The sequence below is a fragment of the Delphinus delphis genome, chromosome 1, assembly GCF_949987515.2.
Source record: "Delphinus delphis chromosome 1, mDelDel1.2, whole genome shotgun sequence".
Taxonomy (NCBI): domain Eukaryota; kingdom Metazoa; phylum Chordata; class Mammalia; order Artiodactyla; family Delphinidae; genus Delphinus; species Delphinus delphis.
Window position 1 is genome coordinate 31,788,797 of NC_082683.1, and position 16,534 is coordinate 31,805,330.

The 16,534-nt window shown below is 53.3% G+C and overlaps 1 protein-coding gene across 1 annotated transcript; it reads right to left on the bottom strand.

The window, feature by feature from the left end:
* Positions 1–2,116: 2,116 nt before the first annotated feature.
* On the bottom strand, positions 2,117–14,286 carry HPCAL4 (hippocalcin like 4). Its single transcript, XM_060019960.1, has 4 exons — positions 13,971–14,286; positions 7,871–8,040; positions 7,551–7,766; positions 2,117–6,206 (listed from the first exon to the last, which is right to left on the bottom strand). Exons 2-4 carry the CDS (start codon positions 8,030–8,032, stop codon positions 6,009–6,011), a joined length of 576 nt encoding a protein of 191 aa, XP_059875943.1. The 5' UTR covers positions 8,033–8,040; positions 13,971–14,286; the 3' UTR covers positions 2,117–6,008.
* Between the last annotated feature and the right edge of the window lie 2,248 nt (positions 14,287–16,534).

The window sequence follows — 16,534 nt, forward strand, 5'->3', positions numbered from 1 at the left end:
CAGCCTTACCATCCATTCTCTGAGCCTTCATTTCCTGTCTTTTTTTCTTTTTTATTAACAGAGACTTAAATGTGTGTTCAGCTCAGCTGACAGGGAATCACATGGGAAGCTCTTCGGTTACTATGATGGACTGTGTACACATGAGGGGCCAATTGTTTGAGGTCTGGGAGGGCTTCACAGAGGAAGAGATCATTGAGACGGGGGTACGGGTGGCCCAGGGAGGGGCACTGGCTTGCGCACAGGCACAGAGGCCTAAGAGATCCCTTAGGGAAACAGAGGGCAATTCAGGGTGACTCAAGTGCAGGAGGGGGAGGTGGGGCTTAGAGCAGAGGTCAGCAGGGGACAGATCATGCAGGGCTGTGAGGGACTTCGAAGGGGCTTATTATACTGAGGGAAGAAGGGGGGCATCGGAGAGCTGACATAGTCAGATGGTGCTTTAGGAAGATCACTGTGGTTCCTTAGGGGCAGACGGTCCAGAGGGCAAACTTGAAAGCGGAAGCTGGACTGACCTGTGACCTCAAGACAGGCAGGAACTAGACTCCGTTTCCCCTCAGTGTAGTTTAAGCTGCAAGTAGCAGGCACCCCCCCCAGCCCCCCACCCCCAGCCGCACCAGTTCTCAGGCTTCTGAGTCACCTCCTTAGGTTCATGGTTGCCCTGAGGCCAGGTCAGCCTTATTCCTCTGTCCTAATTGCTTCCTGTCAAGGGAGCTGGCCCCCTCCAAGCGTCCTTGAGAAAACCCTTGCAAAAGTAATTGAGCGTTTCAGGAGGAAGCAGGCACCTCCAGCTGCCACTGCACCTGCCCCCCACCCCCACCCCGTCTCGCGCCCTGCCCCGCCCCAGACTCCCTGCAGAGAACAGCTCTTCTCTGGCTTCAGGGGGGCGCTCTAAGAAAAACACTTCACCACTAATTCCCATCCTCACCCCACCACATTTGGGTCAGTGTAGGGTGTCTCAGGGCTCTGGGCTCTTGTGGATGGTGGAACAGTGTCTGCAGCACACAATACCCTTGACCAGGGCAGATAGAGGCTGAGATCCAGGCTGGCTGCCACTTGCCAAGCTGTGCATCGTGGCATGACAAGGCTGTATTTGTTAAGAAAAGGGGTATATTTTTCTCATTAGCCCAAAGGTGTCATCCACTGGCCGAGCTGAATGCTCATGGGACTTACATTTTGGGGTGGCTTGTTACACAGCTGTAAATAATGAAACTCTAGGAAGGGGTCAATTATTCTCAGATGCCTCATGGAGGAGGAGGAGGAGGAGGAGGTCACCAGGGAGAATGTATAGAGTTATTTGGATGGCAGTGAGCACCTGACCCAAAGGTGAACCATCCCCATGCTGTCCAGTGACCTTTGACCTGGGTAGTAGCCTGGGTTGAAAAGATGATCTGTGCCAAAGATTCCTCTTTCTCAGGAAAGAGGGGCACTCAAAGGGGCACCTTTTCCTAATTCGTGCAAAGAGCCCCAGATGGACTACTGGTAATCCTGGCTCTCAGCCTCTCTCCCCGCTGCCCACTATCTACTCATTTGGGCTCTCACCATGCCTTCCACTGGACACAAGGAGAAACTGAGTCCAAGGTCTCCTGCCACTAGCTCCCTTATGGGGGAACTGCTCTGCCCACAGACCCCGCAAATCAGTTCTGGTCTGGCCATCGATGAATGGACCACGGGCTCCTACCAAAAGCTAATCAGATTCTTTCTCTTGAGAACTGGATTAAGAGACACAGAAGGGAATTGTCAGTTGCTGGTGAGTCTGGATACAGAGTTGGAGATGTAGCCACTTTGTGCTGGGAAACCATGGATGTCTGAAGAGAAATTAAAGAAGAGAGCACAGATGTGAATGCTGCCAAAGGGATGAGAACCCGCAGGCCCAGAGGTGAGAGGACAGAGGCCCCATTGACAGTCCCAGTTCTCCTGAGGCCCAGACATTCTTGAATTTCCATCTCTAGGGTCCCTTGTAATATGCTCACCCCTTTCTTTGAACTAGCTCGTGTGGGTCTCTGTTCCACGTAACCTAGAACAAGGACCTCAGCCCCAAGGAGGATGCTGAGGTTCCCCCACTGTGTGAGCTCCCTCAGGCCTCTTCTCCCCGTTTCCTCTCACCCCAGCCCTATCTCAGCTTAGGGAAGAGAAGGAGCTCTCGGTACGGTCACACCTTTTATTCACTGTCAGTGAAAAAAAAAAAAAAATACACCACACAGCACAGGGTTGAACACTGAGGACATTCACTGCAGGCACAGCCTGGAGCAGCACATCTGAAGGGGACAGGGGGCCACGCTGGAGAAGGAGTTGGGAGGCCCCCCTTCTGCCACCCAGCCCCCGTTGCTTCTCCAGGCCTCCACCCTCCTGCAGCCTCCACCAAAGCAGGAAGGGCCATACACCCTGGAGGTCCAGTCCTGCCCCCAACACTCTGGCAAAGGTAAAAGAAAACGCTGAAAAGTTCAGGAAAAAAATTCCATATTTTTCTGAGACTTTTCAATTGCATATTTGAATTATTTTTTTTTCAAAACGGATGAATAAAATATGTAAGAAATGTATTCATGCCCCCACAGTGATCTCTAAAGTCAGCACAAAGCCTCACCAGGGTGGATCTTCAGGAAATATTTGTTGCTTTAGTAAATTTTTGTGTAAAAATATTTAGTGTCAGCTTTCTACCCTGCCCAGCTTCTTCTCTTCTTCTCTCTCTTTCCCTTCTCTCCCCTCTCCTCCTTCTCTCTCTTTGCAGCAGGATGAATTTCTACCTCTAGGGACTCTGCCATTATCAGGAAAAGATTCAATGCCTTTGCTTATGGGCTTCCTGTTCCTTAACTTTTGATTTAAACGTAAGTCATATAATCTTGAGTACAGCTCAGAAGACTAGAGTGGCCATCTGAAGTTGCCCTTGGTGGTGACTTTTAGAGATAAGAAATAAGGGTCCCCCTTCAATTAGCCCAAAAGGATGAATAAAGACAGAATACAGTTAGAAGGCAGATTTGGGGACCTTGTAATTCACAGAGTTGCTGCAAGAAGAGACAGAACTTCAAAAGAAAGTTTGGATATTTCAGCATTTTAACTGTCTGTATAGTTTTGTGTCTAGGCGAGTCATATTTCAGTCTCTGCTAACCCGGTGCTCTGTGGCAAGTCCCTCTTAGCTGGGGCAGGGATCGGAGGCCTGCCTCTCTTCTCAAGGCAGGGCCGGTGCTCTACCACAGGAATTCCTAAGCACACAGTCCCTGGGGACATCCAGGAGCAAGTGGGAGCAAGGTCTGGCCCGCCTGTGGCCCTTCCCATCAGCAAGATGGTGGTCCCAGCTCCCAGCCTGGCATTATGTGTTCACACTGCTGAGATGTCTGAGAATCTTTGGCCTGACCATCAAATATCACCCATGGGTATATGTCCAGAAGCTTGGAGTGATCAAACATGCCGTCATGGGTAGGACTTGCCCACCATCTAGGAAAAAACAAAACAGTTCTCTCAGGGAAGAGGATAATAAAGACAGTGAAAGATGCTTTCTGGGTTGAGTCAGAGGTCTCCTAGGACAGCACTGACCTGTTAGCAGAGCTGCCCAGAAACAGAAAATAAGACCCTTGAAAATGTGGGGACTTCAATCAAGCTCCTATTTCTTTATGGAAGACCACAGCCTCAGAAACTTCTTAGCAGGAAGCTTGTAAAAGACCAAAACCAACTTAGCTTGTCCTACAGTCAATCTCTGTGCAACTCAGAGTCAGAGGAATGAGCAGGGAAGACACTCTGAAGGGAAGAAACCCTTGTAGAGCCCTGGGTTCGAGTCTCGGCACTGTGCCACCTCCTGACTGTGATCTTGCACAGGGAACTCTACTCTGTGCCTCAGTTTCCACATCTGGAGAAATGGAATGAAAATTCCTATTTCCCTAGGCTGTGAGGATAGAATGAGAGGGGTCCATGCAAGCCTTCGAAAGCCATGAAGTTCTGTGTGATTGTGAGTTAGGTTAGAGTCAACGTTGGGGGGACAGGAACCCCACTTTGTAAAAGCCTTCTATTGGAAGTCTCAGCTGAGCTGGGCTGTTGAGTCCCTATGTACCTCTGGTGTTGACTGACTGCACAAGACACACTTAATGGCCAGCTCCTGAGAGCAATGAAACATCCCTTGAGACATTACTGGATAAAAACTTGCTGCTTACTGCCCAAGGATGTGAATTCCCCAGTCTTACCATGTGGCTGGTCATTGGCAGGATAAAAAGAGGGTGGCAACCCAGCAGACTTGCCACCCCTAAGGGCAGCAAGAAGGAAAGTCTAATAGAATTTGAGACCACAGGTCAGCATCCCCAAGAGTTTCCACCTGCAGAGAGGGAGGACAGGTGAGCACTCAAAAGTAAGAGGTATGCTGCATCTCTTTCCTGAAGATACAACCCCACGCCCCCCAACCCAGCAATCATTCCCAGCTCCCACCCTGGGCTGACAGCACCTGTGTACTAGACTATTTTCACCAGCAGTTCAAGAGAAAATCCACTGTCACTGCACATTGAAGTTAATTTCTGATTACAAGCACAGGAGAAAGTAAAGTGAAAGACTTGATGAAGAAGCAAGATTAATTTTCTGGCATTCAAAGCATGCAGCTGTATAGCTCATGGATCCAAAATTGGAAAGCAGACATTGGAAAGCAAAGCCAGTGCACTTGGAAGATGATGAACTACCTGGTGGACTTAGGATTTGGGGTTAGAAAAAGCCTTTCAATGGAGCATGCCCAGCACATTTTTAGGCATTTGGTCCATACATGCAGCCTGGCAGCCAAAACAGCGGCCGGCTGGTCCTCGTCTTCTAGCTCCGTCTGCTTCTGTAGCGGTGAAAGAATAAGCCCGTTCTTAAACTAGACCAAATCCAGATGTGGGAACTACACTTGTCTCACTCTTGGCAAACCTTGTGTTCTCTGTTTCTGAAGTCAGCACCTAACCAGAATAAGTGCACAACAGAGACGTGCTCACTGAATTGAAAAAGATCATTAAAAAGGAAGCAGCAGAAACTGTTGACTGTGACAGCTCAGGACTTAGCCTGATAAGAAAAAGTGTCATCTGGTAAGTTGGGTGATATTGTCTCTCTTTTTTCTCAGTTCTTTTTTCCCCCTGAAAATTAGCATTTTCTGTATTCATTTAATCATTTTACAAGAAACCAAGTAATATAAAGTATGTTTTAATATCCTCAACTAATAAAGTGATTTTAGCTCTTTTAAAGGGTCCTAAAAATATAAGTATTACATAAATTTCAATTTTTCTTAAAATTCCCCCTGACATGGTTCCTAGACTTCCAAACACTTTTCATTTCATCCTTCTGCAGCTCTGTGTGGAGCTGAGCAGAAAGATTTAATAGTTCCTCTCAAACTAACCAGCCTCACCGCACCCTCTGCTCACCTGTGCTCAACATCCCTGTCTGAGACCCTGACCACTAACTACCCTACGAGCTGCCGGAGGGCACAGAATGAGTCTTGTAAACTGCCATAGCCTTAGCACCTAGAGGTGCCTGGCGCTGAACAGGTGCTCAATAAATGTTAGCTGAAGAAAGGACTGAATGAACACTCCAAAGGCTGGGGCCAGAGGGGCCAGGTAGAGTCGTGGGGGCAGGACACAGACCACCTTTAAGGGATCTGGGTCCTCAGCAAAGGACAGACCCAATTTGGCCCTTTAACCGGGGTCTGTGGGACCACATCCTATAAAGCACAATCCCAGGAAGAACAGAATTTCAAAGCAGAACCCAGCCCCCCTCCTTCACCCTGCACCTTGATGCAAAAACCAACTCCCCTATGCCCAGTGGATGTTGATTCTGGGCCAAGACTGGGGCTGGGGCTAGACCACAGGATACCTGAGGATCTGTCTCTATTCCAGAGTTAGGTGGTCCCTCAAGGATCTTGATTGAGGGGAGCAAGGACTTGGGCAGAGGGGTGGGTAGGCCAGAGAGTGAGGCTGGAGTCCCCCTCCCCCTGGGGAGGGGCCAACCAGAGGTCACTGGGTTGGGAGGTGGCCACGCCCCTCCTGGCCAGGGGCCCTGCCCCTCACCAGCCTCTACTTCTGCATGTCACACTGCAGCAGCAGCACAATAGACGGGTCACTCTTGGCCGCCTCCTTGAACTCCTCCAGTGTAATCTGGTCGTCCTTATCCTGGTCCATCTTCTTGAAGATCTTGTCCACACGCTGCTGGGGCGTGAGCCCATCCTGGTTCATGCGCATCATGATCACGGTGCCCACCATCTTGTAGATAGCCTGGTGGGGCAAGGAGGGAGGTGTGAACACTCACAATGGGAAGGGAGGGTTGGGGGTGAACGAAAGGGCCTGGGGGTGGGCGTGGAGAACACTGGGAGATGTGAGGATACTGGAAGGTGACAAATGGTCATTGAGACTGGAGGTTTAATGAGCATCTCACACCAAACATGTCTACTACCCAACTCTTCACCTCCAACCTGCTCGGGCCCCAGCATGCCCTGTCTCAGTGAACAGCAAATTCATTCTTCTAGATGTTCAGACCAAAAACCTTGATGCCATTCTCGACTCTCCTTTTCTCACACCCATATCCAATGTCTCAGCAAATCTTGTCAGCCTTAATTTCGTAATAGGTCCAATAACCAGCCACTGCCTGCTACCTCCATTGCTCCATGGTTGTTGCCTCCATCCCCTCCTGACCGGCCTACAGTGGAAGTCTCCAAACTGGTCTCCCTACTTCTGCTGCCCTCCCATCCCCTAGTCCACACAGAGAATGGAGAGAGCCCTTAAGGGCCTCCCATCTCACTCAGAAGAAAGTCAAGTCTCTACCCCAGACTATGATGCTAAGAGATGGACTCCTGGCTACCTATCTGACCCCCTTCCTACCACTCTCCCCTTGCTGACTTCTCTCCCACCACCCTGGCCTCCTGGCCACTCCTTGAACACTGAAAACACAGTCTAACCTCAGGGTCTTTGCATTTATTGTTCACTCTTCCCCCATGCACAGGTCACTCTTCCCCCAGACACCTACATGGTTAGCTCCCTCACCTTATCCAGGTCGCTGCTCACCTTTCACCTTACACAAAATTGCTTTTCCTCCATCGCTCTCTCCCCTCACTTTGCTTTACTTACCTTCTTCATAACACTTACTGCCTGACACAGCACAAGTTTTGTTGTCGTTAAATTTTCTCACTAGAAGGAATGTCCCATGAAACCAAGAACTTTGAACAGTGCCTGGCACGTGGCAGGCACTGAGTATACATTTGTTGAAATAATAATGAGTTAAGAACTTAGACTCTGGAGTCAGACTCCTTAGACTGGAATCATGAACCGCCATTTGATTCATCTCCTCATCTGTAAAATGGGATTTCTAACAGTACCTACCCCCTGGAGTTGTTGGGTAAAGCACTATAGCACAAGACCTGTCCCACACTGAGCGCCCAACCAATGCTACCCACTGGATCCTGGGAGGAGGGAGGAGGGGAGTGGTGGGGTGTCCCGAGGTGGCTCCCGAGGCCTGAGTGGAGGGTGGCTGGAGAGGGCGGTGCCAGAGAAGGGCCCCCTCAGCGAAGACAGGTAGCGCGTCACCCCAGCACACCCCGGTCTCTGGGATCCGCCCCAGCGCACCTCGATGATCTCCAGCATCTCGAGGCGCGTGATGCGCCCGTCACCGTCCAGGTCGTACATCTCAAAGGCCCAGTTGAGTTTCTGCTCGAAGGTGCCGCGGGAGGTGACCGAAAGGGCGCAGATGAACTCCCGGAAGTCGATGGTGCCGTCGCCGTTCTTGTCGAAGGTGCGGAAAGCGTGCTGCGCAAACTTGGAGGCGTCGCCGTAGGGGAAGAACTGAGACGGGGACACTGGAGTTGCGGCACTGCAACAGCCTCGCAGAGTGCCTGGCCCCGCCCCCGCCCGCCGGCCCGCCCCCCGGGGTGCCTGGCTCCGCCTACCTTGATGTAGAGCTGCTGGAACTCCTCCAGGTTGAGGATGCCGCTGGGGCAGTCCCTCAGGAAGCCCTTGTACCACTGCTTCAGCTCCTGCTCACTGAACTCGGTGTTTTGAACCAGGTCGTCCAGCACCTCTGGGGCCAGCTTGCTGTTGGTCTTCCCCATGGCAGGGCCTGAGGGGACAGGGAGCTCCCTCAGTTTGGCCCAGGGCAAGGCCCTCACCTCAGCAGCCTTCCCCCAGGTCTCTGTAGGACAAGGCTCCCTTTCTCCACCACAGCGCCCTCCCATAATAAACTCCCCATCCCCACAGTCAGGACCCCTCCTTCCATAGCAGGGTGGGTCCCCCTCCTCTCACCACCACCCTGGACAACCCCCAACTCCTACAGCTGGGCTGTGTCCTTTCACCACACCTCTTCCCATAGGAGCTCCTACCTCCCCCCCCCACCCCTTCCCCTACACACAACTGGGCTGGGGGCTTCCCCTCATTACAGGGCCTCCTCTGTCTACAGAAGGCCCCGCCCCTCTCCTCACAGCAGGGTTCCTCCCCTGGAAACCAGGATCTCTAGCCTTCCAGGTCTCAGCACTCTTCCTTCTCACTGACCAGTCTGCATGCTACAATCTTCATCCTCTCCTCTCCTCTTTACACCTTCCATAGCTCCCTACACCCGTAGAAGAGAGTCTTAATCCTCCCCTTGCTATTCAGAGCTTTCCGCACTCAGCCCCTACCCACCTCTGCAGGCTCCTCTCCTGCCAGGCAGGTTCCTCACATGCTCCCCCTGCATGTCTCCCAAGTTCTTCCTCAAGGCCTTCCAGGCCACTCCAGCAAGAAACTTCTCTCCCTCCTTCCTCTGTACAAATAGAAGTCCTAGCTGGTAGCACTGATGACGCTGATTGCCTTCTCCTTTTCATTCGTTCATTCATTCCCTGAGCATTTTTTTTTTGCGGTACGCGGACCTCTCACTGTTGTGGCCTCTCCCGTTGCGGAGCACAGGCTCCAGACGCGCAAGCTCAGCGGCCATGGCTCACGGGCCTAGCCGCTCGGCGGCATGTGGGATCTTCCCGGACCGGGGCACGAATCCGTGTCCCCTGCCTTGGCAGGCAGACTCTCAACCACTGCGCCATCAGGGAAGCCCAATTCCCTGAGCATTTATTGAGGTTGACTGTGTGCTAGGCCCTGTGCCAGTGATGGGGATAAAGTCGACATGAGCCAACCTTCACTAACTCATAATTGGGTCAAAGAGGTAGACAGCTGACTGTAAAGGGCCTTCAATCCATGCCAAGGAGTTTGGCCTTTACCCGTGGGGGACAGAAGCTCCTGGGGTTTTAAAGCAAGTGTTAAGAGGACCACATTCGTTCCACAAACACTTATAGATTGCTTACGACATGGTGCTGGGGACCCAGAGAGAAGGAATGTGTTTTAGGATTTTTCCTTTGGCTACAGTGTGCAAGATGACCTGGGTGCGGGAAGGAGGGAGAGCAGAGAGGTCCTGCTGCAGAGTTCAGGTGAGAGACAATGACACTAGGGTAGGGGTGGTGGAGGGATGTGGATGGACTGAGAGATGTTAGGAGGGGGCCTTAGCAGGACTTGGGGACTGACTGGATGCGGGGGTGAGAGGGACAGAGGAATTGCGGCCAATGCTCAAATCTGGGGCTGAATAGATAGAGGTGGTGTTGCTGAGAAACAGGTTTGGGGAGAATGAAGAGTCAGTCCCCAGTGCGAACATGAGCCCCTCAAGTAGCCTGTGCCCAAGGCATTTTTTGCAGAGGGAGGTACAGGCCCTCCCATGAAGCCTGGCTAGAGTGAGGCCCCCACCAGACCCGGAAGGCTGAGTGGACATTCAGGAATGTCCCACTAGAGCCCCAGTTTCCCAGGACATGGCCTGGGAGGTGAATTTGACCTGCCTGGGGTCTCTTTGGAGGGGTGCCAGACTCCAACTGCAGGGTAGCTTGTCATGAAGACACTCCGGAAAAGGAAGCCCTCAGGCTGGCAGAAGGAATTCTACTTCCACAGCCCAGTGCCTGCCAGTGTGGCTTCTAATCCTTACTGCTGGGAGTGCCCTAGGTAACTAGATCTGAGATGGGTCATGTCCATGCCCCTTCCCTTGCTATGTGACCTCAGTGAGTTACAGGATAGCTCTGGGCCTCAGATTCCTCTACTGGGCCATGAGGCAGATCAAGGAGCAGTAGGGGTAGCAACATCCTCTCCCACTTACCAACCCCAGAGAATGAGGACTCCTATATGCTCCCAGAAGAAGGCGGGGAGGTGGAGGTGTGACATCTTCAGGAACCTAGAACTGTGGGGTCCAAAACGGCTGCCCTGGGGCCAGAGTCAAGGGTACATGTGGAACACGCATGGGCAGGAGGAGGCAGGCTCCATCCTCAGCTGCCCCCTCCTCCAGCCCAAAGCACACTGAGGGCTCGGGGTATAGTCAAGAAAGCTCAAGAACCCAGGGGTGGAAGCACCTGACGGGGAAGGCAGAGCCTCTCCCTCTGCTCCTGTGGGATGTGCCTGAGTGTCTGCGTAAAGGGCTGGGAGTGGGTGGGAGCACATCAGCGTATGAGACTGCAAATCTGCCAGAGTGCACACGTGTGTGTGTGTGTGTGCGCGTGTGTGTGTGTGAGATGGCATCTGTGTGACTCTCACTTCCTGCCCCTTTTCTCCGCCTTCCCTGCGCTGCCTTCCTACCATTTTCTGTCTCCTGGGGCCATACCTGTTCTCAGTGCCCATTTGATCCCAGGCCCACCAAGGACTATGACTCCTCCTTCATCTCTCTTCATTCCTTCTAGTGCTCTTAGGTCAGCAGGCCAAAGCTGGTGATGCCCTTTAAGATCATCCCCTCATTTTAGTGAAAACTGGAACCCAGAGAGAGGAGAAAACTGGCTGAGTTACACCCAGGCTGAATCCATGCCACCTGCCTGGACCACCCTCTCCAGATCATGGCTACTCTTGTTTAGTACAGACTCCTACCTGCCTTCCAGGAAAACCATAGCTCTGATCTCCCCCTTGGCCTCAGTGGGACCATCTTGGTGGCTCCAGGCCACAGTATCTGATACCCAAGAAATACCGACCCTTTGGGGTGGCGCACCAGCGCCTCTGACTCAGCACGTCTACAACCAGACTCACCCTCAACCCGTGATGGTCCTTCTCTCTCCATTGCCCTTCCTTCCTTCCCTCCCTCATCCCAGTGGGGAAATGTGATCATAGTTACCCTTAGTTTCCCCTCTCCCTTTTCCCTAGGTTCAACTTGCTACCAAGTCCTATTGTTACTTCTTTTGAAATGTTCCTGGAACCTTCACCATGTCCTCTCTCCCCACATAGTCAGGGCCAGGGGCACAGCCAAGGGGGCTGAAACCCAGCTGGGGCACTGCTTGCCAAGCCATCCTGTGGGCTCAACTGCCTCGGAGGGGGTGCGTTTCCTTCTCATTCCTCTGTTCCACGAGAATGTCTTTTCTAGTTTTGCCCAGAAGTACAATATAGACTAGGGGTGGCCATGCCCAGGGGCTCCTGAAACTCCAGAATCCGCTAGAATCTGGTGTCAAGGTGTGTCCACCTGTCTTGCCTCACCTCCCACTGCTCCCCTCACAATGGCATACTTTCAAGTTAGTCTTCTCACAGCCAGAACCCACTTCAACTATTGCTTAGCTGTTTCCATCTTCCTTAATATCCTCTCTTCTCTTCGGGGTGGATGCAGCTATAATCAGCCTTCAGGCCTGACTGAAGCCCACTTCCTTATGATCAGCCTCTCCCAGCCTGGAGAGTTGACAGTCAGCAGCGTGAACTTGGCATTCTGGGCATGAGGAGAACCTGTGAGCCCATGGAGTTGAGCCCCACAGGTGCGTAGACTTCAGAGCTCTCTGACCCTCACCTGCTGCTCTAGAATTCCACAATGGAGCCTGACTTGGGAGAGATTTTTGCGTTACACTCTTGTCTGAGCCAGAAAAAGTTCTCCAGGACTTTTGCTCCATGGCAAAGAGCTTATTCCCTCCCGATATAACCCAGTCTGTTTGGGAGCAGCTTGGACAGTGAGGAAAGTACTTCTCCCCTTGTTCCTACTTGCCCTCTTGTAGCTGCCCCACACAGGTTGCCACTCTGCCCTCTGTGGCAACACAGAACTGCTCTGCAGAGACCTAAAGGCCACATCTGGAACACTGAGATGTTCGGTGAATGTCCCTTTGTGGATTATATCAAAGGGCAGAACCCCCTTCTTTCTCCTTGGAATGGCGTCAGGCTGTTTTGTTTATCTGTGTTCTCCTGCCATTGCTCCCACTTAGAGACAATGGAACCCAGACCCTAGGAAAGGAAGAGTTCACCCAAAGTCAAGTAGAACCCATCAGCAGAAAGGCGAAGGCCAGAACCCACTGGGGGCATGTTCTGTTGGAGCTGTGGCCTGGCTGCATGTGGGCGGGCTCCTCTTGAGAGCTGCCCTCCAGCTGTGAAGGAGCTGGCACTGCCCCATACACAAAGCCGCTGCCCTTCTGGGCTCAGAGGCTTGTTTCAGAGCGCAGGACCCAGGGTTGTGGGCTCCAAATGCGGAGATGGCAGGGAGGGTGGGAGGGGCTGAGGGAGGCAATAATCCCACACCCTCACCCAGCTTCAGAGGAGCTGGTGCTGAGACTGTTGCCATGGTGACAACAGCTCCCTGGTCAGGAGATTTTTCTCTTTCCTCTCCTCCCTTTGCTCTTCTCCAAGCAGTGGCCATGGCAGCAAAAGCCAGGTCTTCTCCCTCTCCTTATTAGTGAGACACAGGGAATGATAAACAAAAGGTGGGCCCTGTTGAGCACCTCCACCTTGGAGCTGCCCATGCCATGCGGGCTGATGGTCTAGGAGGGACTCCGAACTGCTGAGGAGGAGCCTGGGCCTGGCGAGTATGTGGGAAGGGGTTGGCCTGTACCCAGGCCTGGGTAAGAAGCAATGTCCTTTTGGTGACGACTAAAGCCTCCTCTCTGAAATGTCCTAATGGTTCAGGGTAAGAGAGAAAGGGTCCTGTTCTCTCATAATCAACCACAGAACCAGAGTGCGTCAGTGTTGGAAGGCTGTCCAATATCATCTCATCAAGTCCACTCTCTGTCCTGCCCACCCTGCCCCTGTTCCCCATCTCACGAAGGATCAGAGAGGGAAGTGACTTGGCCAAAGTCAAACAGCAACTGAGGCAAAGGCAAGATTTGAACCCAGCTCTTCTGCCCTCCAGGTTCAGGCTGCCTTAGGGAAGGAGCAATACAGTCCACACGGATGAGACCCAGGAAGATAGGAGAGAGGGAGTGGCTGGGAGCAAGAAGGCCAGAGAGGGTACGAATTAGAAAGATATTTGAGAGGTGGAATGAGAAAACTTGGTGCTTTGGCCGTGAGAAGTCAGGGGAACGGAGGAGGTTGGGACCTTGGCAGTGGTGACTGACAGGTATGGATGGTCTGCTGGGGAATGGTGTCCCTGATTTATCTTGAAGCCAGGTGAAAGAGGCCAAACATGGGGCCTCTGCCTTGCACTGAGACCATGGGCAGGGGGGCCTGTTGAGAGAGGGTCACAAGGAGGAGAACCGGGTGGTGAGCCTCTTCCCACCCCCAGGTATGCTGTGAGCTCTGTCACCTTGAGGGGTGGAGGTGGGGACAGTCTGAGGGGACAGTGTGAAGTGGGAGTGGGCTCTCTTTGGAGGTGGAGGCTGTCTTTTGGGGCAGGGACATTACGATGTGAAGTGCAGTGAGCTGCCGGTGGGGCCGGGTAGGGTGTGGGTAGGGGCTATCTGTGGAGGTGGGAGGTTGCCATGGGGCTGAGCGGACTACCCACCTGCAAAGGAGGGAGGGTGATGGGTTCCTCTCTAGCACCGGCAACACCACACCCGTGTATGTGTGCGTGTGACTGTGTATTGGGGGCCAGAGCTGTGGTTGCTCGGGGGGTAAGGAGGCAACTCTGCCTCCTTCCCTGGGACTTGTGGGGCGTGGACTGGAGTGGGGGGGTCCCCTGGCCAGGGGCGAGCCCTCCACATGCTGCCGCCTATGCTGGAACCAGGGGTCAGGGAGATGAATCAGAGGGGGCAGGAGACGAGGGAATGGGAATGAAGAGTGGAGGGGGAAGGGACAAGGGCCTCCACCCGGCCCTGCCCACGTTACCTGAGGCCGTTCGCCGGGTCGCTGGATGACTCTGAGCCTCGGCGGGCCGCGGAGACTGAGACTGGCTCGCGGGCCGACGGCCAGGTTCCCCAAGGTCCGCGCCCGAGTCGCCTCCCAGCTCTTGTATCACTATGTGTCTCTCAGAGGCGACACGATTTGCATAAGCCCCGCCTCATCCCGGGCAGATTGGGCGTTGATTGGGTCGGCTGAGGCGGAGTGGCAGGCGGGGTTTCAGGTGGGGACCTGGTGCCCAGTGAGGCCCGGCTGCAGGAGAGCGCTCCGCCCGCCCGCCCTGAGCGTCCCAGAGTAGCGAGGAAAGAGCAGAGAGCTGTACCCCCATCTGTACCCCGTCCTGAGGCTCAGACCCCGAGCCATCGTCTGAGGTTAAAAGTGTCCACAATTGAATTGGATTCGCAAAAACAACCGCATGGTTGCTATGGAAACTTAGAGCCAAAGCTGAGTCTCTAAGCCTTTCCTTCTTGGGCCCCAGCGGGGGTGGGGATGGAAAAGTGGATGAGTCACAAGATGTGTCCCCCCCCCACCCCATATCCCACCCAAAATCGGAGGAGGGCAACGAGGAGCTGAGTTGGGGAGGGAAGAGATGAGGTAGTCAGCAGCCCACGCCTTCGCATCATCCCCTCCCCCAACACATCCACTCCCCTCAAGCCATGGCGGGTGGGCGAGGATGGCAAAGTACCCAGCCTCTACCTAGCCCCATGCTAGCCGTGGGCCCCTCACAGCCTCTAATTCCGATCCGTCCCTTCCTTATTTCTCACGGAGTCCCAGAGGCCTCCCGGAATCTCCCCCGGAAGGATCTGCCTACCTCATGAACCCCTCCATTCCCCACCCTCCCGTCTTCCCGTCCCGTAGACGAAGCCTGTCCCCAGCCGCCAGTCTCCGGCCTCTGATGTTGACACAAGCCAGAGGCGGTTTACACTGAGTGGGTCTGGAAGGTTTCAAGGTTTCAGGGCCCTGGGAACACCGCCTCCCCGCACTTGGGGGTCTCCCCAAAGCCGGGCCCGGCAGCCCCAGCTGCAGTGGCAGCTGAGAGCTCCTGACCCAAGGCAATGAGAAGGAATCGTTTTACTCCAAACTGGGGGCGAAAGGGGAGCAGATAGCCTCGGGTTGGGCCACGTGCGGGGGAGGCACTTCTAGCCATCTGACAAAAGTAGGGCGGGGCATCTGGGGATTGGTTGAATCTGAGCCCGGATGTTGAAGAGCTTGGGGGGGGGGGTGGAGGTGGGGCTTCTGCCGATTGAGTGAGTGTTGAGGTGGGCTGCGCAATAGGGGATGCGGACCAGCTTGCCAAGAGGGGAGGCTAGGTTTCTCTGGCTGATCCCAGAAACTTCAGGGCCAGGCTCGCTGGGGAGGAGCCACTGGAGTTCTCTCTTTTTCTTTAGAAATCGTCCCGTTCCCCGTGAAAACTGTTTTGCTGTCCATCCTCCCAGCTTCAGGCTATGTCTTCTCTCTGGGGTCCTAGCAGGATGAGAGCATACCTGGGGCACCAATTAGCAGGCACGTCCCTGGCCCCTTTGTTTGGTGATTTACAAGAGACAGGTGTTTGAAAGTCCTGACTCTGTCACCTTCTGAGCACCTGGCCCTGGGGCCCCAGAGACAGGCAAAAGCTCATCCCTGTTCACAGATACCATAATCTAAGGCGTGAGGAGGTGGGGAGAGGCAGCATGAGATGCTGGAACTGGTCTCTGGAACTCTAAAATAAAATCCCATCTTTGCCAGTGACCCCACATGTGACCATGGGCAAGACCCTTCTCTCTCTGTGCCTCCCAGTCTGTAAAATGTGGGAGCTGGTACAGGAGGCCCAGGAGAGCAGGGGAAGTTTCAACTAGGAGGGTGAAGAAAGATTGTTTGTCACCCTGGACAGAATTACGTGGGCATGAATCTGACTGCTCCACTACACCTGTGAGCTTCTTAACAATAGGTAACATACAGATAGCTTACTTTGTGCCAAATGCTCTTCTAACACTGTATATGTATTGCCTAATTTATTTCTCATAAGAACTCTTTGAGGCAGGTACTTTTATCACTCCCATTTAACAGATGAGGACATTGAGGCACAGAACAGTTAAGTGACTAGCCCAAGTTCACATAGCTAGTAAAGCTGCAGAGCTTGGATTTGAACCCAAGCAGTCTGGCTCCAGAGCCCAGACTTGTTGCCAGTACACAATACCGCCTCTCTTTAAGATCATTCAAGTCCTCAACGGGAGGGGCCTTGGATTGGAATATTCTTTTCTGATCCCCCAAGGCATTAAAAAGACAAAGCCTAGCAGGATATTTTGGTCCTGCTCTGGCTCTTTAATTCAGGCAGGACCACCCACACGGCTTTGCCCTTGATTCATCCCCCGCCCTGTGACTGTTCCTGAACTGCCAGTCATAACCCATCTTCACCAGCTTATAATACTTGAGACCCTGATCTTGATCTTGATCCTGCCTCTGCCCTTTAGGTTCGATGTTTAAAGCAAGAGCAACTGACATTGACTGAGTTGCTTCGCTATGTACCAGACACTCTTGTTAGGGGAAACACTGACTGAAACTGCCTGCCCTGG